A 21,918-nucleotide genomic window follows, 5' to 3' on the forward strand; every position below is an offset into this window, starting at 1 on the left:
TACAGGCTGAGACCAGTAACACCAGCTTCCCCGACCAGTCACAAAATCACAGTCACAGGCTATCTTGAGTTGGAATGGATCCACTGAACCCACCCAGCTCCTTTTCTGCACTAGAAAACTGTCTCGTCTTGCCCACTTGAGCCATTAGCCATAACAGCAGCACCCTCTTGGGTGCAGCAGTCCACCACAGACACATGCTCCAGTCCGTCACAGTGTCCCCTTTGTGGGTATGTATGCCTCTGGCACAGCTAGGCTGAAAGTGCAAGTCTCCACAAATGAACAATGAAGAAAAGGTAAGAACTGACAACAACCTTAATGCTGTGGGAATTTTATGCAATTTTTTTGTTTTGTTTGTTAAGCTGGAATCTACAGTTAGATTTGCACATTTGCAGTAGTTGGAATTTATTTTAAGGGAAACCTATACAGCTCATGAATTATCTCTGAATTCAGCAATTTTTACAGCCAGGCTTATAATAATTGCTTTAAAGGTTATGCAAGTTCAAAAATATCTTGACAAATCAGGGAGTTGCTTAAGAGAGTTTTTAAAAAGAAGAATATTAAAAAACAAAAATATCGCTCAGCAGCAGTGACCAAGATTATTCAGTGAGAAGAGACACCTTCCTAGGGATAAAACAATAAACAATGTGACCATGAGAAACAAACTCCACGAAACAGGTGTAAGTAATCACTGAACTTTGAACACCAGCTTACATTTCCTTGTACGTAAAGTAATACAACTTGAAATGAAATAACACTGCACTTATGTGAGTTCTTCTCAGTGTCGTATTTCAGAAGGGAGGTTCTGCCAGCCCAGTCTCCATTCCACATTAAAAAAAAAAAAAAAAAGTCACAGTAGTGCCCAGGAGCCCCAATGGTCAGCAGCTTTCCTCACTGTGGTAGGAGAGTCAGTCAAGGTGCACCTTTTACCTACATGTAGCAAAGTATTATATGAGAGAGAACAGGCAGGCACTGACACACAGCTGAAACACAAGGAAACAGATGACAAATGATCAGCTAGGACTGCTGTCCTTCAACCTGCTTCATTCTCTAAGACCAGACTAGCATTCTAAAACCTAAGTCCAACCTAACACTCCAAACATACTGCAAGAGATAACGTGGGGTCCGCTGATGAAACATGTACTTGAAACTTACTTTATTCTTCTAGGACAGGTCTTGAGAAAACATACTGAAGCAAACTGTTCATCTGGCTAACATGAAAAGAACCCCTTCTCCTGTTGCTGGTGAATCAGATCTCAAAAAATGTCCCAAAAAATAAGAAAAAAAAAAATGGAGAAAAGCAGTCAAAAGAGAAACAACAGTAAGTTAGCCTCTAGGAGTAACTCAGAGATAAGACAAACCAAACAGAGGGAAGGAGTTCAAGTTACATTCTTACAGTGACAATAATGGCAGTAGAATTAGGTACAGCATTAATAGAAAAAAATTAGTTTTCCAAAGCACTGGTAGAGCAAACACTGTTGCCATAACCCTCTCACTCCCAGAAGCATGCTGATCTAATTTCTACAGTTAAATATTTACAGAGCAGTTTGTGTGCTTTCAGGAGCTGCAAGAACTGCTCACGGAATTCAGATGAGCAGATCTGTCCTCATAGAGGGTTTTCAGAGCCATCCACTTTCTTCACTGCTCCTTTAATACCTAGTTACCTATCAGGGAGCAGCAGGAGGGAGGACAAGCCAGGAGCCAAGAGTGTCCACAGCACGAACTAGAAAGTGACCACACCAACACTGTGGTGCTGCAAGGTGGCTGTGAGGTGCTGCCCCTGCACCAAACTGTTCTGATGCGCTCCTATTGTCTACGTCACTCTGAACCACTCCGTAAACCTCAGTTTTACTTCAGCTACAAGTGACTGCAGGAACTGGCATTTAAGGGAGTCATCCATACATCTATACTACCACTAAATTTTTTCATCCTGTTTGTTTTATCCCTTTCACAGCCCTGACACTGAAGAAAATTACGTGTAAAAAATGAAAAACAGGCCTGGGAAAATCTTACAGATCCATGCAAGGGGATCCTTCTCAGTACCAAGTAAGATAATATATTTTGGACATCTAACCTGTTCCTAAAGACCTTCAGCAATAGGAAACAGCACAGGTTCCAATAAAATCTGTTCTTCCCTATCAATACAACATTCTAAATCTGAAACTTCTTATTGTAGTCTCTCACTACTCAGCTTTAAAGAAGCTATGAATTCAGATGCATGACAGTACCATAAGTGCATGGTCAGTAAACACTGATCAGTAGATGCACAGTTAACACTTAGAGCAACCATAATATCGCTGCATGTACTTCAGCCCCATATAGTCTCCACGAACATATCTTAACAAAAATTAAGCATGTGTAATATTCAACAAGCTTGATTCTGATTTGTCCCTTAAGAACAGCGACACACAGTCACTTTAACTCAAAACTTCACTATTACAAAATTTCCAGTGTAGAAACATCCTGAATTGTCTAGTTTGCCTTTGTAAATAGACAGTACAAAGTCCATCAGTTCAGTTCTGTAGGAGGGACTGAAGAGTGTGAAATCAGGGTTTCTACCTAAAGTCTTCATTCTCCACAGATTTTCTCTTAAAGAAAACACGCAAACACCACCAAGTCTCATTCAGAATAAAAATTCACTTTGGCATTATCAGCCAAAGGATACCGCTCACAGCAGAGAAAACAATTACTTTGACAGAAAACCATGTTGCACTGAAGAAATAGAGCAGTCTGAGCCCTGTAAAGCTGCCAGGTTGTGCGATGATTGTCCCAAATGGTTTCAGAAAGAAGTTACCGTAAATTAAAAATATGCTTAGTCCTATGAAAGACACACTGTTTATTCAGAAACAGAATATCTTGACAATACTTCCATGAGCATACATGCAGATACAGACACTACGTCTTAGTATTTTTTATTTTAAATTAAACTTATTATACGACTACATAAATAAAAGATGGTGTTTATAAGAAATTACACAAAATCATACATCAGTAATATTTACATTGTTACTTCTGGTGTAAAATTCAAGACAAACAAAACAGTAAGAGTCCTCAATAAAAACAATTATTTTAATAAAATATGTTCAAATAAGAAGGAATAAAAATAGTCTTAGAAGGTCAAACTTACCCTGATGAGAGCAACACAGTTACAGAAAAGAGACTTAAAGGATACAAACTGTCATACTGTTTTTTGGGTTACCTCAAGGGCTGATCTCCCCCAAATAGTACCATAAATCTTACTTATTGCTCATTCCAGGCATAACCCAAACTATTAGAGTGATTATTAACTATATTGCAGAAATCACAGTTTTCATTTATTTCATAGTTCTTGATTTTAATGGAATTGCTAAGACTAAAGAATGTAGGGCTGGATCACTAAGCTCTAAGGTGCTAAGGTTTAAATAATATTTTAAGCTAATTTGAATTTTAAAAAAAGGAAGTTTCCATCACATGCTTCTCTCGAAAGGATTCATCTGTGCATAATGTATTAGTGACATTCTAAAACAAACAGGAGAGGTACTTCACTCTTAAGAGAGCAAGCTCTGTCTACAGCCAGTGTGAGAGTTTACCTCTTCTTAGTACTGTGCCATGGGAATCCTTCCTTTGGATTGACACATCCTAAAAAGAACTAATCCATATATTCCTTATGGTGGTCAGACAGTGTTTTTATTTTACAACACATAAAGCTCCAAAGAGCAAAGCCAACAGTTTTTGTTCTTCACTTTTCCATCTGGGTGTTAGATTTGTATCAATAATGAATTGCTCTTCCAACACAGCTATCAGAAAAATTCAATGCATTTTCTTACAGAAATAAACTAAAACCCATAACTCCTTTGGGAGGTATTTAAGTGAGATTCTCCCAATTGAAAGAAAACTGAGGCACAGTGCAGCTAAGTCCACGACATAGCTTAAACCAGTGTCCCCTTCCCAGTATTTTATTCTCATCAGTAGCTTACACACAAAAATGGATGAAGTTACTGGAAGTAAACAAATGGATGTGTATACCTATCAAAACATATAAAATTCACCTGTAACAGCTCACATCATTCCACTGAAACGCTGGTCAAAGAAATGAAACAACAACAACAACAACGATAGTCCTGATAAATCCAGGAAGCCTGAAAGGGAAAACATTATGATCTTGGTTCCATAAAAATCTGACATGAATTCTTGTTGGATTTAACTCATTTTAGAGAACAAAATCTCACAGACCAAAAGAACAAACAAGCAAAATAGGAAAAATTAGATTGTCTGATAAAACTATTAGACTGAGCTTGATTCATTTAGTAATGGAGCAGATTTGAAAGCACTTACTATGCTGGCTGCAAAAACTCTGATGTGAATACAGCTTCAGCATAATCCTCACAAACATCCTGCAGCTCTGCTGCTACATCAAACAGGGCTTCGTCTGTTAGTTCCTCTGCAAGACTAAGGTACAAGGAAAGGGGAAAAAAAGAACAGGAAAAGGCTGAGGTCAGATTTTGAGCTTCACTAATTCATACCAGTGATATCAATGCTGTGATCTAAAAAGGCAAATACTGCTGCTTTTTTTTTTTTTCTTTCTACTGCCTAGTCTAAGAAAAGATTCTACTATCACAGAACAGTTGCGTTCTTGTAAGTGTTGTATAATAACCCAAATTAGAATCACAGAATCCTTAGAGTTGGAAAGGACCTTTAAAGGTTATCTAATCCAGCTTCCCTGCAACAAGCAGGGATCTCCAGCAAGAGATATTCTTACACCCACTGCCAGTACTTAAATGAGGTCTGGGAAAGGGTGGATCCTGGCTCCACTGCTCCCAGTCACTCAGGTGCACTGCTTGCACCAAAGCTTCCCTGGTTTGGCCCCACCCTCCCTCCAGATGCTCTGTTACTGCTTCAGACTGCGAGTGTACATTTCCACTGCACACAGCTTTCATGACGATCTGCTCCATGATCTTTCCTGGCACAGAAGACAAATAGGTCAGTAGTTCCCAGGGTCATCCTTTTTACGCTTTTTAAAGATGGGTGTGCTGTTGTCTTTTTTTTTTTTTTTTTTCCTCCCAGTCACCAGGGACTTCACCTGACTGCCACAACTTTTCAAATATCATTGAGTGGCTTACATAAACTAATTCTCTTAGGACACTAGGATGCAACGCATGCGGACCCATAGACTTTTGCATGTTCAGCTTCCTCATGTGGTCATGAACTTGATCTTAACTTACAGTTACACTTACAGGACATGCTTCCCCAGTCCCCTCCTACAAAACCAAACATTTCAGGACTGTGTGGTGAGCACTCATCAGGGAAGACAGAGGCAAAAAAGTTAAGTACCTCAGCCTTCTCCTTGCCTTTGTTACCAGCTTGCCTGTGTCACTCACTAGGAGGAGTACAGCCTCCCGGACTTTCCTTTTCTGGTTTAGGTATCTCAATTAGAAGTAAAAACCTTTCCTGTTCTTCTTGGCATCCTTGCTGAGTTTACTTCAAGCTAGGCCTTGGCTTTCCTGATGCCATTCCTACACAGTTTAGCAGCTTCCTTATACTCTTCTCACAATACCACCTGTCCCTGTTTCCACCGCCTGTGCATTTTCTTGCTCTTTGATTTGTCTAGCAGAACCCAGTTCAGCAATGTCAGTCTCCTCCCTTTCCTGATCTCCATTTCTTCCTTTTTCAAACTCTTACATACAAATTCTGCTATAGGAGTAATAATTAACATACTGTGGTGCTCATTCTAAGGCCACTGAAATAAATAGGAAGCATCTTACTGATATTAGTTGCCACTGAATAAGGCCTTACAGAGAGTAATAAGGTTTAAGGAAAAATGAGATAAGTGGCCTCCAGACAACAGTGGACATAACAGAAAGGAAAACTAATAAACAATTCTTTTTATGTTAAAATAAACTCTGTAAAGTTTATCTTCAGAATTTTGCAAGTACTCTAAATTATAATAAAGCTACTGTATCCAGGACTTTCCCAGCATAGCAAGGGACTGTTTCTTCTAAACATTTTTTTAACACTTACTTTATATAGGAAGATTTATAATGCCCTCTTGTGGTAGGAATTAAGGACAGAAAAAAACACCTGATAGATTCACTACAAAAATACAGGTAGTTCACATACCTTTCAGCAATCTGCCATGGATTGAAGCTGCCTACTGCTTCATGGAAAATAAGGTTTAGGTGATGCTTGTATTTGCTGCTGTAATCCAGGATGCTCTGGAGCATATGCTTTGTAATTGAGAAAGAAATGTAGGACTTTTTCTGCACAGAATTCTGAGTCAAGGGCTGCAGAATGTTATTTCCAGTCAGCAATTTCTTCTGAGCTTCTTTGTTTTTGTTAGTGCCACTGGAAATACAAAAGATTTAATTTAATCAGGATTATTAAGGTGTTTTTTTTTTTTTTGAAAGATCAGAAAATGACTTCAAACAGTAAGTATAATTCCCTCTAATACAAACACTGCAATGAATGTGCACAGCAGAAATGCACCACAGCTTTGTCTACAATCAAAGTATTCTACTTACTTGTCATCAAAAATTTTTTCAAATGAAATGTCAGTTTCCGATTGTATCTGTCTAGTTAATTTGGTTATCTGAATTGAATGAGGAGATGTAGGTAGTTGAGTTATTAATGCCATTTGTTGATCTAGAAGGAAAAAAGATAACATTAAAATTTGTTTCTTTGGAAGAAAATAAAAAGCCTACAGTTAATGCAGTTAGGACCTCAAAAACTTTTGCTTCCTTCATAGGCATATCCTTCAGGTAGAAAAAGACAAGTACTAAAGCTGACAAATCCCTAAAAATGAAAATTCGAGCAAGGATATCCAGGAGCTCAGTGTACTGAAACTAAGCATTTCAGACATTCTTCCTTTAGTATAAGTGCAGTTTGTTTTTAATCAGGGAATACTTCTCTAGAACAGACAGAAAAATATCACTCAAAAGTTAATGCAGTATATTAGAGCTTGGCAGTAAATTCAATAAATAGAAAAAATGAAACAAGATTTGGGGGAAGTTTTTATCTATCTTATTGATAGATTTCGTACGCATTTTCACTGAAGTTAGTATGTGACCAGATCCTCAACTTGGTAAATTGACGTAGCTTCATTGTTGTATTTAATCAAACAGAAGGATAAAGAAAGAATACACTAAACACTGCAAGATTTAGACTTACAAATTCCCAGTCATAAAGAGCCCAACAGAAAAGAAAAGAAAAAAAAAAAAAGTAGCTTCAGGAGATTTCAAACTTAGAAAATAAACTATCTTTCTTCTGAAGTAGATTCAAACAGCTCACAGATTAGCTGAATGTATGTACTCCAATTACAGACTACAGTATAAAGTCTTCACTGCACTAAAATCACTACCCACTATTTATAAGAAAATATCTAAGTTAAGGAATGACAAATGCCTTTAAAAGGACAACATTAAAAACTTAACACGTATTGACTGGTGGTATATATTAAAGACTCCTATCCTTCAACTAAGTTACACTAGCAGTGCATCGCATGCAAATGTATACTCAACAAAGGCAAACTGAAAATAATGGTCTGTTCTCAGAATGGATCCTTCTTTTAGCACTGTATTTCATAGAATCATAGAATGTCCTTGGTTGAAAAGCACCACAATGATCAGTTTCAACCCCCCTGCGAAGTGCAGGGTCGCCAACCAGCAGATCAGGCTGCCCAGAGCCACATCCAGCCTGGCGTGGAATGCATCCAGGAATGGGGCATCCACAACCTCCTTGGGCAACCTGTTCCAGCGCTTCACTAGCCTGGGTGAAAAACTTCCTCCTAATATCTAAGTTAAATCTCCCCTCAGTTTAAAACCATTCCCCTTGTTCTATCACTGCCCACCCTCATAAACAGCTGTTGCCCCTCCTGTTTACACACTCTCTTCAAATAGTGGAAGGCCACAATGTCTCCCTAGAGCCTTCTCTTTTCCAAGAAAAACAAGCGTTTTTTCAGAAACATTCCTCTCAAAGGAGCACCTACAATCAAAAATGTCTGAATAGTTGCACAAAAAAAACACAAATCATGGACTGAACAGGCAACTAGCCTGTAAAAAAAAAAAAAAAAGAAAAACCAACTTTTATTTCCTTGGGAACACAAGTAAACTGCCTCTAGGTTCTGCACCTACAAGAGATTTGTTTGCGAGAAATTACTCTGTAGCTACAACTGAGTATCCTTGTTTTCTGCGATTAACTTGGACTAGACTGATTCATGTTGCTTTACTGTCTCCCTGTTATACCTATGGCAGGCACAGACATGTCACCAGCGTGGCAGCTTTGGTAACGTAAGTGCCTCTTACTAACTGGTGAATGTTAACTTGCCTTTGCGTACTTTCTTTGGGTTTTGGTAAACCTTATGCAGAAGCATTCACAATTTCTCATTACAACAGTGATACATGATCACATATAATCACTTTGATTTCAATTCTCTGAATTCAAAAGACAGAGACGCCAAGAAAGTAAGTTGTACCGAAGAAACTACTTACCAAATTTATCCTCTTGGGCCCTGAATTCTGAATCACTGTACACAATCTGGGTGAATCTCCTGCACACAGTTTCCTGATATCTCTGTTTTTAAACAAATAAAAGTAATCAATTAACACATGCTTAACACTTATCACTTGATAAGAAAGCAGGTCATGATCCTCCTTGTCAAAGCAGGATTATTTTGCAGGGTTAACGCAGTACTGAGAAGGAGTAAAAGGAGATGAAATCACAGATAATCATCTCATTTCAAAATCCTAGACTAGAAGATTCAACTAGTTGCCAGTACCATAGCAACTACTCCTATTTCAGATCAACAGCAGTTAGAAAAACAGCTGATGGGCTTTCCTGCCCTACCAACAAGGAATTCAAACATATGCCCAAGCACCTTAAACAGATATTGCATACTGTAAGCTTCACGCTTTCAGCTTACGAATTGATCTCAAGTAAACAGTGCTAAATTCAGTAGTTCTAATTCAGGATAAATGTAACTGAACAGAAAGGTTGTAATAAGATTAGAAACAAATACTCTGGAAAAGCTTATTAAAGTTTAAAAAAGTAATGCATGGGGGGAAAAAAACAAAACAAAACAAGCAAACTTAGGTCTGCCAATCCTAACGTTAGCAATAAAACCATGAGGTCAAATATCCTTCTGTTCTTACACAGTTATGTGCTGGTAGGGGAGACTTGGAAGGAGTTTCCTATTTCACACCACAATCCAGTCTGATCTTGTTTTAAAGAACGCAGATACCTAATGGTATTATAATTATTGTCAGTAAACCAGAAATTAGCCCTATCAGACCAATGAATAGATTGAATAGATTGATAGAATTGAAGAACTTACTTCAATTTCTTCCATTCTTTGCAACATTGCTTCCAGACTAGGACCATCAGCCACAAACAGATTCTCAGCCTGAAGTCTCTTACACTGCGCCATATTCCAGAGTTCCTGAGCAGTATCTTCCAAAAGATCATCCAGTACCTTTTCACTCAGAATATCTGCACTTGCTGCAACCTGCCAAAAAAAGCAAAATAAACACAGTCAATGGGGGGGAGAAAAATAAAAAAAAGAAAGAAAAAGAGGGAAAAAGAGAAGAAATAGAAAAACTTTGAGGGGAAAAAAAATGATGCTTATACATCACATATTTCTTACAGCACCTGCCGGTAAGAAGCCAAATGTCATTACAACTTTTCAGTGAAAGCCCAAATAATTTTATTTCTCTTCCACTCACTTAGTAAGCCAAATCAATAAAAACAGCTTGGTATATTCCTACCAATAAAAAACATTGAATATGGATGAAGCTCTCTACATAACTAAGTTTCTATGTTCCTAAACACAGGTTCAGAAATCACACAGGATTCAAGAGCAAGAAGCAAAGGCCCTCATATTACAAAACATGCATTTAACAGAACATACAGGAGAAGTCCCACAGCAGCTGCCAAAATGAATAAATACAGAAGAGCACAGAGTAAATCTAGGCCAAAGGTGCAGGTTCCAGTTGTGTCCAGTTTTACCAACTAGAATCATAGAATTGCTTAGGTTGATAGGAACCTTACAGATTATCTCATTCCAACTCTGCTAGGTGCACCCCCTCCAATCAGACTGCATAGAGCCCCCCTTCCAGCCTGGCTTTCGACACCTCCAGGGTTAGGGCAGCCACAGCTTTTCTGGGCCTTTCTCTATCAGACAGGCTCACAGCCTTCTCAGTAAAGCATTTTTTAACATCTAACCTAAACTCCTCCCTTTTAGTTTAAAGCTATTTTCCCCTGCCCTGCTCTTCCCCCCATGCCATGCTATGATATCTCTATTCATAGAATCAGCAAGGTTGGAAAAGCCCTCCAAGATCATCCAGTCCGATTATCCACCTACCATCAGTATTTCCCAATAAACCATATCCCTTAGTACAACATCTAAACATTTCTTGAACACATCTGGGGACAGTAACTCCATCACCCCCCTGGGCAGCCTGTTCCAGCGCCTGACCACTCTTTTGGAGAACAAGTTTTTCCTGATATCCAACCTAAGTTGATTCTATGTGTGCTTTGGCACAACTTGCAGTCATTCCCTCTTGTCCCAGTGCTTACCCAGGAGAAGAGGCTGACCTCCATCTCGCCACAACCTCCTTTCAGGTAGGATGTAGAGAGCTATAAGGTATTATAAGCTATACAGTGTTGGAAAATGTTAAGTTCAGAAAATCATCACTACTTTTCTAACCGCGTTTTGCCACCTGGCAAAGATAAAAACTCAGCTTTTCTCTGTGACAAGTAGATAGAATATACCTCCTCAGCTGCGTGAGTTGAAAGCTGTCTTGTAATTGAAGGATCCTTCAAATGACAGTTTGATTCCAAGGAAATATTGATCTGCTAATAAACCATAAATCCACTTAGAATAATGAACCTTCTGTATTATTAGTCATAATTACTAGCAGAGAAAATATACTGAGACATTAAATGTGGTATTATATTATTAAAATAATCTTATCAAGTCCAGTTATGATTAGTGTAGAACAGTTCTGATTGTTCACTACTAAGAAAAGATGGTTAAAAAAAAAAAAAACAAACAAGAATGCAGCTTTGCCAGCTTTGGTTACGATAACTTAAAGTCTACATACTGAAATGGAAATTCACTTGTCAAGTGTCCCAAAATGTACTGACTATATAAATCATTTGATACGTTTCTCCAAAAAACTCCTTACTTGTGCTACATTGAAAACAAACATTATATTGACCATTTATAAATGTACCCCTCAAATACTGCCGTGAGCCTGACTGTACTATCTGTGCCCTATCCAATGGAAGTTCTAGGTGCTCACATACTGCTTTGTCGACTTTGTCTGCACACTGAGTTGGAGAAGCAGCTCGCAACCTGGACATACGCAAAAAATAAGAACAAATGACAATTTGTTAAAATTTAAAATTTGGCATAACAACAGTAATTAAAAAAAAACAAAAATAAAAAAACATAAATCCACTTTTTGGGGAAGTGGAAAGTTGAGAAGCTTTTCATACTGCTGGTGGGGATAGCAGGAAGATTATATCAAGTTCTGGTACCACTTATTAGCTCTTCTGAGCAAGTAATTACCTTAACTTTTGTCCTTTTTTCATTTCTCTTCTGTTAAGATCAGTCAGAACTTTCATTCTTCTTGAAGCTTCTGCTTCACGCCATGCCAGTCTTCAAATATAAGACAATTACATAAGGACAATTACACAACGCTCATTATAAGAACTAGAGAATAAAATAACTGGATTCTGAATATCAGTTTATGAAAATTTTGAGAACGTTTATAGAGAAAATTAATATTGGCTTCAATATCATATAAGCCAGGAAATTCATCTGAGAACCAGCGATCTTCAATCATCCCTACACTACTGGTGAAAAGACAACTTCATGGCTATCTGCAAATACTGCCTAGATAGACAAGCTCCTCATCAATACACAGTCTACTTCAGATCCAGCAGCTGAATCTTCTGGTTCAACTGCCAGAAAGAGCATGGGAAACTAAATGTGGGGAACCCGAGTCTCCAGAATACTGAATATATTTTTTTCATAAACAAGCCTAGACCATATTACAGACAAGGAAAAAAAATACATATTTTCTCCTTTTGGAACCAAGAGATCACATTTGTATTCTCACTGCAGTGCTGAGATAATAGGTTAACTACATGTGGAAAACATAAAATATTTAGATGGAAAAATGAATGAGGGACATACCAACAAATTGCACTTAAGAAATGGAGAGGAACTAATTAACAAAGTTAATATGAAAAAGAATGAAATCTTAGGAAAAGGAAGGAATACATATTATCTCACTGCTGCAATTCTAATAGTTCAAAACAACGTCTATGAAATAGCAAGCTTTCCACAGACAAAACCAAGAGCATTATGTGTAGTTTTGAGTCCCACAATGTAAAGATGTAAAGCTATTAGAGTGTAACCAAGGGAGGGCTATGAAATGGAATAGGCAAGGCACAAGAGGAGAGGCTGAGGCCTCTCTGGTTTATTCAGCCTAGAGGAGGGGAGGCCTCATGGTGGCCTATAGCTCCTCACAGGGAACAGGGGGGCAGTGCTGAGCTTTGGAAACACTGACAGGGTCTGAAAGAGCAGCATGCAGCTGCAATGTGGGAACGTCAGGTGGGGGGGTCAGGAAATGGTTCTGTGGGCATGAAACAGGCACCCTATAGCAGTGGGCACAGCCTTGAGTTGCCAGAGCTCAAGGAGCATTGGGACACCACTCTCAGACAGAGTTTGAATGGTCCTGTGTGGAGCCAGACATTGGATGTGATGGTCCTTGCACATGTGCATTTCAGCACAGAATAATCTATGATTATGTGATTAATATGACAGAACTACTTCCTCCAGAGAAGGCACCAATACAAACTCTTCCTTTAGATTAGTAATTTTACAACACTTGAAGGAACATACTATTGTTATTTTTCCACTGCCCATTTGAATTGAAATTAGCTGATGAGTTTCAAAAACCATTATGGCAGGACTGACATAGCATAATAACAGATTATTTAAATAAACTTAAAAATTTAATCAGAGCACCAGCATGGCTAGTGAATGTCCATTCCGCATGCTATGTAGCCTGTCAGTGCTTTGCAGTTTTGGCCTGCGACTTCCAGATGATATTCATATATGACCCAGGAAAAACATAGAAGAATGCTTTTTTCCCCATGCTCTGTGAATGAGGCCACTTTATTATGAGTGAGAAAAAAAAAAAATACAAATATCCACTTGTGAGCTGTGCTATGCCACTTTTGCCTCTGTAATATGAGAGGCAGGCCCAACCCATCCTATTTACTAGCACAGATACAGTACTGTTTCCACAAAAACGTTAGGTGAACACTGGATCCACTAGACTACGAACATACCGTTTAGGTGAAGCAGGAGGTAACGCAGAGTTTGAAGGCACCCAGGGTATGCTGCTCTCCTTAACAAATCGTTTGTTCTCTTTTAACTGAAAAGCTATAGTTGTTTCTTGAAATCGAGCATGCTTTCCTGGAGGCTGCACCTGCCTTGGTTTCAGAGATTTAGGCATGCCCTTAAAATTAACACAATTACATTAAAAACATGCATCTCCATTGCTTAATTTTTAAAGTATTTTGTATTCTGCTTTAGAATTTGTTTGGAAGTCATGTCTCTTTACTTTATTGCACAGCTGACACACGTGGAGGATTTAGAACTCGTTTAAAGACAAGTACAACTGTGCCATAACAAAACGTGCTTAAATTTTGCTATTACAATTTTTGCAAGCACTTCTAAGGATAATGCTCTATTTGGCCATTAAACTGTGAGGTCCACTCCAGAATTAATGATTGCTGATAAGAAACAACACAAGTTTCAGAAAACAACTGATAAAATATAACCATCAGAAATAATGGAGACAAATAACATTGCTTATTTGCCTATGCTTCTAAACTCAGAAGAAAAAATATATTTGAGGGAGTACAAAGTCTGAAAGTGCCTTACACTAATAAGAAATCCCAGAGGACAAGATGAAGAAAGCATTAATTCTTTTACAACTTGCATACCTGCGATTCTGCAGATAATAACGTGTCTTTCTTCTTTAAAGAGCCACTTTGAAGGATAGGATCTTTTTTTACAGCTCTAGATCTCACTAGTGCCTCTAGGCTTCCCTGTAAAACAGTATTTCTTTGTTGAGCAGGAAGATCATTCGCGTCCTGGAATTTATCATGCAACATATGAGTGTGCTCGTTCATCTTCTGAACTGCTGAAATTTTTGCAACGTATTGATGTTTATCTGTATCAAAAATAAGTAAGAAATCTTCAGCTGTAAGTTCAAAGGGGCAAGAATCATCTTAATGTCTACATCCAACTTTCCTGTTGTGGTAGATATACCCAACCACAACATTTAAAGCTCTACCATAATACAAAAATATCAAAATTAAAAACAAAACAAAAAACAACCCTTATATTCCCTGACAAGCATTAAAGTAACTGTCTTTGCTAGAGTGATTAACCGAAGAATAAATATATAAGAAAACACATTCTCCATTTACATATGAACGTATATACATACACAAAAACACTGACACATACACAGTCATGTAATAAGCAATAATAGATTTCATGAGGTGGCAAAATATTGTAGACATCAACTATTTCAAAACACACTAGGAAAGAAAGTATTTTTCATGTATAAGGTAGATGAAGAAGAGAAGTAATTCCCAAAGGTTGCATCTCAATCTCTGGCAGTGGAAAACAGACTTCAGTGTAACTGTTAGTTAATGTGCCTCCAGGTACTGAGACTGTGATTGGGGTGCAGAAGAAATGAATGGATTGTCAAGAACAAAAGCCACATCACTCAATCTTTCAAAAGCAGAGAAACTACCCGAACTAAGGAAATCCTGAGCCAGAGCTTTAGTACATCTTCTCACTCCAAATGGTTTTTCTACAAAACAACTTTGCTGGAGACTTGCTAACAAACAATGACTGCATTTCAAGAGAATATGTTCATATAGTGTTTTCAACATAAACGTGATATATTCTGTGTGCACCATTAAAACTAATTTGTAAAGCATCATTTAGGTATACATTGTAGAAAAGCAATCCAAGCACAGCTCACTGTAAAGGAGCTAGACAAAAATAAAAACATGATGATGATGATAATATAAAGAGGTATATAAACCTGCAAGTTAATCACCTAACAGTAGCTGCTAGGGAAAAAAAAAAAAAAAAAAAAAAAAAACACTAAAAGTATAACAAAGCTACATGAATCTGATGACTGATATGGGCTGTTGCACACTTCTACCCAGCAGTATGTAACACACTAAAAAACTGAACTGCAGAGTGCAAGTTAACTAACAATTTAGTAATAAAACACAAACCAATCAAGAGACCTCTGGCAGCTGGAGATTTTCTGGGTCCTCGTCTACGTTGTTTTTTTAAGATGAGAGGCTTATTTTCTCCTTTTGGAGTTGTTAGCTGCTTTCTGGCTGGAAATGTCACAGTGTTCACTGAGGATTCGCCATGTGATGCTGAAAGACATTCCTTCACTTTTCTGGGAGTTTGTTTCCTTTCCAACAATGAAATCAGATCCTGCATCAGATATTGATAATTTTAATTACTTTCTCAGTAAACAGGACGTAATAAAGAAAAACAAATTCAAGATATTCTGAGTAACTGGAACTATTTAATGTGGCTTTGTTTTTTTTGGTTTTGGTTTGGTGTTTTTTTTGTTTTTGTTTTGTTTTTGGTTGGTTGGTTGTTTTTTCGTTTGTCCTGACAGCTTGCTCATGCAGAAGCATCTTTGTTTGACTAACTCAATAATATAAGAAGAGGTCTGCATGTTTTTAAATTTACAACTGATTAGAAAATTATTCACTTAAAGCACATTAAAAAATAAATTGACACAAAATCTACAAATGACTAAGATAAGATAAACATTTTCCAATGAGAAATACAATGTTAATTCTACCTCCATTCCTATTCTGATGCAACCAGTGTTAAAGTGGTCATAAGCATTATGGTTCAGAACAATGAAAACACACCTCTTACATTTAGAATAATATTTTAAGGTAAATAAAATATCTTGCAGCTATTGGATCAGCTGTTTTTATTTGAAATAACTAAATACTGATTGCAGAATAGTTCAGGCTATGTAGGTTATTACTTTAAAAATAATGTAGCTAGAAACTACAGCAGGAAATGTGAATCAGAACTTTTGTACTGCATCAACAGATGTCATAGAACATCAGATATTACTAACAAAATTCATTTAAAAGGCAGAGAGCTTTAAATTGTAGCTACCACCTACACAATTCTGCACCCACCATTGTATGTGAGGCAGAAAGACTCACTTAGTACTGATGACTAAAGGATGCACAGCAGAACAATATTTAATACTTAACCAACATATCAAACGCGATTCTTTCAACCTTGAAAATGGGAAATGAATCAACAACTCGTGTTCTGTTACCACTATCACTACCAGTCCTTATCCTACCAGGCTAGTGAATAATGACAAGAACATCATCATCACAGACTGCAGCAGTCTGTCCTGTGAACAGGATGCAACTTGTTTAGACTACTCTTATTTATGAACATTAGAAGCACATCTATTGGAAAATATGGCCTTTTAATTTAAAAAAAAAAAAAAAGTTAAATATTCTGCAAAACAAAACAATTATTCCTACCTCAACTTGCATCAAAATATCTATTATAACATCAGAAGTTGAAGAATCTAGTTCAAGTTTGGCAGAACAGAGTGACAGCTGTCGAATGAGGCTGCCCAGCTCCTTGTAGTGGGTAGGAACCCATTGCCCTGTTTGATCAGTAAACAGATTGGCGAATGCCTGCAAGGCTCGTATAGCTCCTCTATGTGCTGCTGCCAATTTGGACACTGCTCGAGACTGGAAAAATGAAACATATGTACTTTAGTACCTCTAGTTTCTGTAAGTATTGACACTACCCACAGAATTACCAACATTTCATGTATAAACACTCAAGATTTAGAATAATTCAGATGGAGATTAGGCCGCTTTTCAGGGAAAACAAAACATTCATTTAAGAAATCTTCTAAAGGTACTACACAACACTGCACATAAATTCAATGTTAGATTCAGCTGAAACAGCATAGTGTTATAACTGTGCTTTAACTCCTGGTATTTCTACTGCTTTATACCTATGAAGTCATGGGGCTGATACCAATGTACAAAAAACATGACTGTAGGACATTCTCCATCCCCCAGCATCTGTTTTCTTCTTGAAAAGAAAATACAAGTGATGGATAGAAAAGCACATGAGAATATTGAGTCAATACTGGCCAAACAGTACCAATTATCACAGCATTATCTTTCTGAAAGATCATGGACTAACGTGAAAATCAGAAAGAATGGCTACGACTGAGTGACGTGAATGGGAAATTAAAAATAATAAATCAGAGTAGAACAGAGTGTTATTCAGAAAAGTGGAACGAAGTAGAAACCACCTAAAAGCAGGCCAACAGTCTTTTCCACACCAGTACTGTAGGCAAATCTTAGGACTTAGAAGAAGGTGGAAGGAACAAAGGCAGCAAGAGACCAAATGAAACATGTTTCTGTGCGATAATTTCCATCTTACCTTTTTAGTATGTTTGATTTTATAAGGACTCAGTTTTTCTAAATCATCCTGAATTTTTTTCACCTGTTCATCAAGAGGGGGAGCAGGGAAAATGAGTTAGAATTAGCTCCATGTCTATAAATGAACAATGTTTTCACTGTAACATCTGAGTGAAAGATTTTTCCCCCCTCAACAGTGATGCTCATATCTCTAAAACCACTCATAAGTGAAATCGGTCACACCACTCAGATCCAAACTAGAATGTCATGGAAATTCAGACATGTTTCCATTAATCTGGATTGTTTCAGTTCACTTCTGTCAAATTTATCACAATAAACATCCCAATTTGAAATGCTAGTTGTACCTGTTGCTGGAGTACATACAGCATCTGAGCAGACCGCGCAGCTTGCTTCTGTCTTTGAGTGCAAACTTGGTGCTGTTCATCAGCATCTAAGTTTTCTTCATCTCTCTCTGAAAAGCATGAAATATTAAGTTTTATGCCTTAATTTAACATGTGAAAATCTTGATTAAGCCAAATGAACAAATATAATTTAGCAATAAGAATCTTTTATGCAGAGCATCCTGGGGCAGTAATGAAAGCTAGCTACTTCAACTCTACATTATGTATCTGCTTAATATTTGACTAAATACTTTTACACAACACACCTTTTCAGATACAGTTCACAAAATTACTCATGACTCCTTAAGTTCACAACAAACTTGCAAGTAAAACGCTCCAAGTTAGAAATAAATTTAAACCTCCAGGTAGTTATAATAAAGGGACCAATGCAATGTTATGGGTCTGGCTGGGATGAGTTTACTTTTTTCCACAGTGACATGTACAGAGCTGTTTTGGATTTATAACTTAAAACATGGCTGATAACACATCCAAGTTTTGTCTTTTGCTGTGGAGCAGGTGCACAGTTTCAAGTATCAGAGTTTCAACTATGTCCCCTGTGTGAGTAGGCAGGGGGTATGCAAGAAGTTGTGAGGGCTCACAGATGGGACAGCTGAACCAAACCAAAAACAAACAAAAAAAAAAAAAAAAAGGGATACCCACAGAATCACAGAATTGTAGGGGTTGGAAGGGACCTCCAGAGATCATTGAGTCCAACCCCCCTGCCAAAGCAGGTTCCCTACAGCAGGTCGCACAGGTCGGCATCCAGGCAGGTACCCCATGCTGTATAACAGCACGCTCAGCAATAAAAAAAAAATTAAGAGTTTTGGGTGAAGGGAGAAACATAGCCATTGCCCAGAGATTGGCTGGGCACTGGACTACTTGTGAGAGACAGCATGTGATCACCACTGCATCATCTTCTTTGTTTTTCAATTTTCCCTTCACTTACTAAGCTACCTATTTCCCAACTCATAAGTTTTCTTGCTTTTGCTCTTCCTGTTCTCTCCTCTGTTCTGCTAGAGGAGACGATAAGCTTAAGCAGCTCTGTGGTGTTTTCATATTTAGACCAACACAGTGTCAGAAAGGACATTAATCATTACACCACACACCTATAAGCTAGGTAAGTCAGTTGACTCTTTTCACAGCTAAGAACGTGGTTAATCATTGTATTGCATTTTGCAGTCAGAAGCTTGAGCTAATACGTCTACACCAATATTAGGTTATTAATTAGACTAGCACTAATTTACTGCCATTTCAAGCTGAACTGGAACTCACTACAAATACTCAAAGATATTAAACCCTGTTATTATCTGTCCTAGCTAATTATTCCAGTTGTTCTTCCTATTCTCAAAAATCTAGAATGAATCTGATTTTAATCCAAGACAAAAAACAAAAGACAAAAACAATGAGTAGAACAAATCAAGTAGAAAAAAATCAAAGAACAAATCAACAAACTCTCATGCATTTACATACAATAATTATTGTTCAGTCTTACACCTTTTTTAGTTAGGTCTTCAATTTTCTGGACACAACTTCTTAATTCTTTTTGCAGCTGTTGGATTTCAATAATATTTTTATTTTCCTTTATTTTAACTGTTGTCTTGGGGTCTGGTCTTGTATTATGGGTGAGCGAAGAGCCTAAACCAGCTGGTATTAGCATTCTCTCATTTGGTGTGTAGAGAAATACTTTTGTACCAGAGGAAGTAGTCTTCATTTTGGAAGGCTCAACAAGTTTCTGGTGATATTTCAGCTGAGTTTGAGACTCAAGCCCAATTTTCTTTTCCAGACTTTCAGACGCTCTGTTTATCTGCTCTTGTGACTTCTGGGCTAACAATGATTTATTGACAGCATCTCTAAACACCTGTTGTTTCACTTGCTCTTCAAGATGCCTTCGTTTTATGTCCCTTTTAGCTAGATGAATAGCCAATTTTAGTCTCTCTTCAGATATCACTGAAAACATGCCAGAGCTTCTTATACTGGGGTCATCACTTCCACCTAGATTTCTCTGATCGTTAGATGACTTCAGTTTTTCTATTATAATTGGATGGGGGTTAGAGAACCTGAGAGATAAGTTTTCCGGAACTGCTGGAACATTCCTATTAAACTGGAGCTGTTTTAAAGTGTAAACAGAAATTCATGTTACACACAACCATTTACGTGAACGAGGCACCTCTAGTGCACAACACTAAGGAAAGCAAAGCCTCTTTCATATTACAGTACTGTATAATCGATGAATATACAGATGTTATAATTATGAAATACACAAGAGAGTTTGGCTAAGCAGGTTATCATACCAAAGAGAAAAGAGAGAGTGCTTACCCTCATCCTAGACCTACTGCAAAACTCCAAAGGAGGGATCTCCAGAAGAGATCTTTTCCCAGTGGCAGTCAGCTCTTAAATGGGTCTAGGAGAAGTGCAGCCAGGCTCCACCCCTTCCAGCAGCACAGGTGAATTGCCTTCAGCTGTGCTCCCAGGGCTGACTCATTGCTTGCCTCAGGTGGTCAATCAGAGGTTCAGGCCATGATTCAGCATTCTGTCACTATGGTACTTCTCCAGCACATGCAAGAATTCCCTCCACTCAGATAAACGTCAGTATTCAAAATGACCTTGAATTACGCATGTAGGTATCCTTGTAAATAACACTGCATACATATTTACACCTTTGGGTAGGCACCCACAGTGAAAAATCTGCTCCAAAATGACAATGTAACAGACAATACCATTGCAAAGACTTTAAAGAATTCTAGCAATGAAATTAATAAGTTGTAATGGCAATATAAAAAGGTATTATTTGTATCATATGAGAAGCAGAGTTACAAAGGTAACAGATACATGATGAAGGATAAATGGAAAGCCAAAATGCGGTAACAGAATGAAGTTTCTACGTTCAGTGCCTATGTGGTAAAGTAAGAGGCTAAGACAGACAAACAGTATTTATAGGTGCAGTTTCAGTTCCATGCAGGAAAAAAAAAAAACAAAAAGGGTTAAGATTATGAGTGACAGTGTTGTGAAAGCAAGTATGAAGATCTCACATTCATGAGTGGCCTACATCAGGAAATGGGTCTCACTCATCTTTTTGTAGTGATCACAAATGAAAACCACTTCAGCACTGCTGAAATATTCAAACAATACCTGCTGTCGTAAAGACTTTGCTTCATTCCTGTACAGCTGGGTAGTGGGTGAAAATGGAGCACCAGACAAAGGTGGCTTGCTTGGTCCCATCACGTTGACCTGATGCTGAAAATAGTTACTTTAACATACATTATTATAGTTATTAACAGTTATTATAATCATACTATTGCTATGCTCATGCTATTTCTATCTCTGAAAAGGAATCTTAAGTGCATAAAAAACAAATAGAGAACCAACCTGAGGAAGCACACAGGAACAGGAAATAGATCAAGTGTCTTTAAACAGGCAGCGTGCAAAATGGGAAGTACGTTCCTGCTACTTAATGCAACATTTACTGTTTACATCCTTCTTTTACACACTCCCAGAAACACCGAGGAGCGCCGCCACAGGCCGTGAGGCTCACGTTACGGCCCCTCGGAACACTACAGGACTTCCATAGCCGTCACCTACCTACAGGGGAACGGCGTACTGCAGAAGTGTGAGAACAGAGTAGGGCAGCGCTCAGGGAAGCAAGCTCGTGCCTTATCGCCAAAGGAATGTCGATCACCGGACGTTCTTCAAATAGAAGAGTTTGAAATATAAGCTACTTGTCGAGATAGTCAGAAAATTATCTCTCTCGGATTTGACCTTGGGAATTAAAAACCGAAGCTACTGCTTCTTTAGCAGCCGAATCGGGGCTTTGCCGCCGCTCCTCGGCCCGCCCCGCCCGCCGCCGCCGCCGCCGAGCTCACCGACCCGCGCCCGCCCGAGGCCAGGAGGGCAGCGGAAAGCCGCGAGTTGCGCCCGGCGACCCAAACCCCGCCGGGGCGACCCGCAGCAGGCCGCTCCTCAGGCACCGGCAGGAAGCCACGACCGCCCGCGCGCCCTG

The 21,918-nt window shown here is 38.3% G+C and overlaps 1 protein-coding gene across 8 annotated transcripts; it reads right to left on the bottom strand.

Moving 5' to 3' along the window:
- Positions 1–571: 571 nt before the first annotated feature.
- Positions 572–21,897, bottom strand: KIAA0753 (KIAA0753 ortholog). Of its 8 annotated transcripts, none has more exons than XR_008208133.1 (18): positions 21,051–21,768; positions 19,416–20,028; positions 17,886–17,992; positions 17,543–17,605; positions 16,618–16,833; positions 15,310–15,520; positions 13,993–14,222; positions 13,333–13,502; positions 11,540–11,629; positions 11,233–11,323; positions 10,738–10,818; positions 9,302–9,472; positions 8,460–8,541; positions 6,495–6,615; positions 6,094–6,318; positions 4,312–4,425; positions 736–927; positions 572–621 (listed from the first exon to the last, which is right to left on the bottom strand). XR_008208133.1 is itself a non-coding variant. In XM_052689119.1 (18 exons), the coding sequence occupies exons 3-18, from the start codon at positions 21,138–21,140 to the stop codon at positions 4,311–4,313; spliced, it is 2,676 nt and encodes an 891-aa protein (XP_052545079.1). In that variant the 5' UTR covers positions 21,141–21,168; positions 21,501–21,605; positions 21,782–21,897; the 3' UTR covers positions 2,807–4,310. The 8 variants fall into 8 exon arrangements, 7 of the variants coding, with proteins under 7 accessions (XP_052545072.1, XP_052545079.1, XP_052545074.1 ...); XM_052689119.1 differs by lacking the exons at positions 572–621; positions 736–927 and adding an exon at positions 21,782–21,897 and having other exon boundaries at positions 2,807–4,425; positions 21,051–21,168; positions 21,501–21,605; XM_052689112.1 differs by having other exon boundaries at positions 572–927.
- Positions 21,898–21,918: the final 21 nt, after the last annotated feature.

This window comes from Tympanuchus pallidicinctus, unplaced genomic scaffold (assembly GCF_026119805.1).
Source record: "Tympanuchus pallidicinctus isolate F22 unplaced genomic scaffold, pur_lepc_1.0 scaffold24, whole genome shotgun sequence".
NCBI lineage: Eukaryota > Metazoa > Chordata > Aves > Galliformes > Phasianidae > Tympanuchus > Tympanuchus pallidicinctus.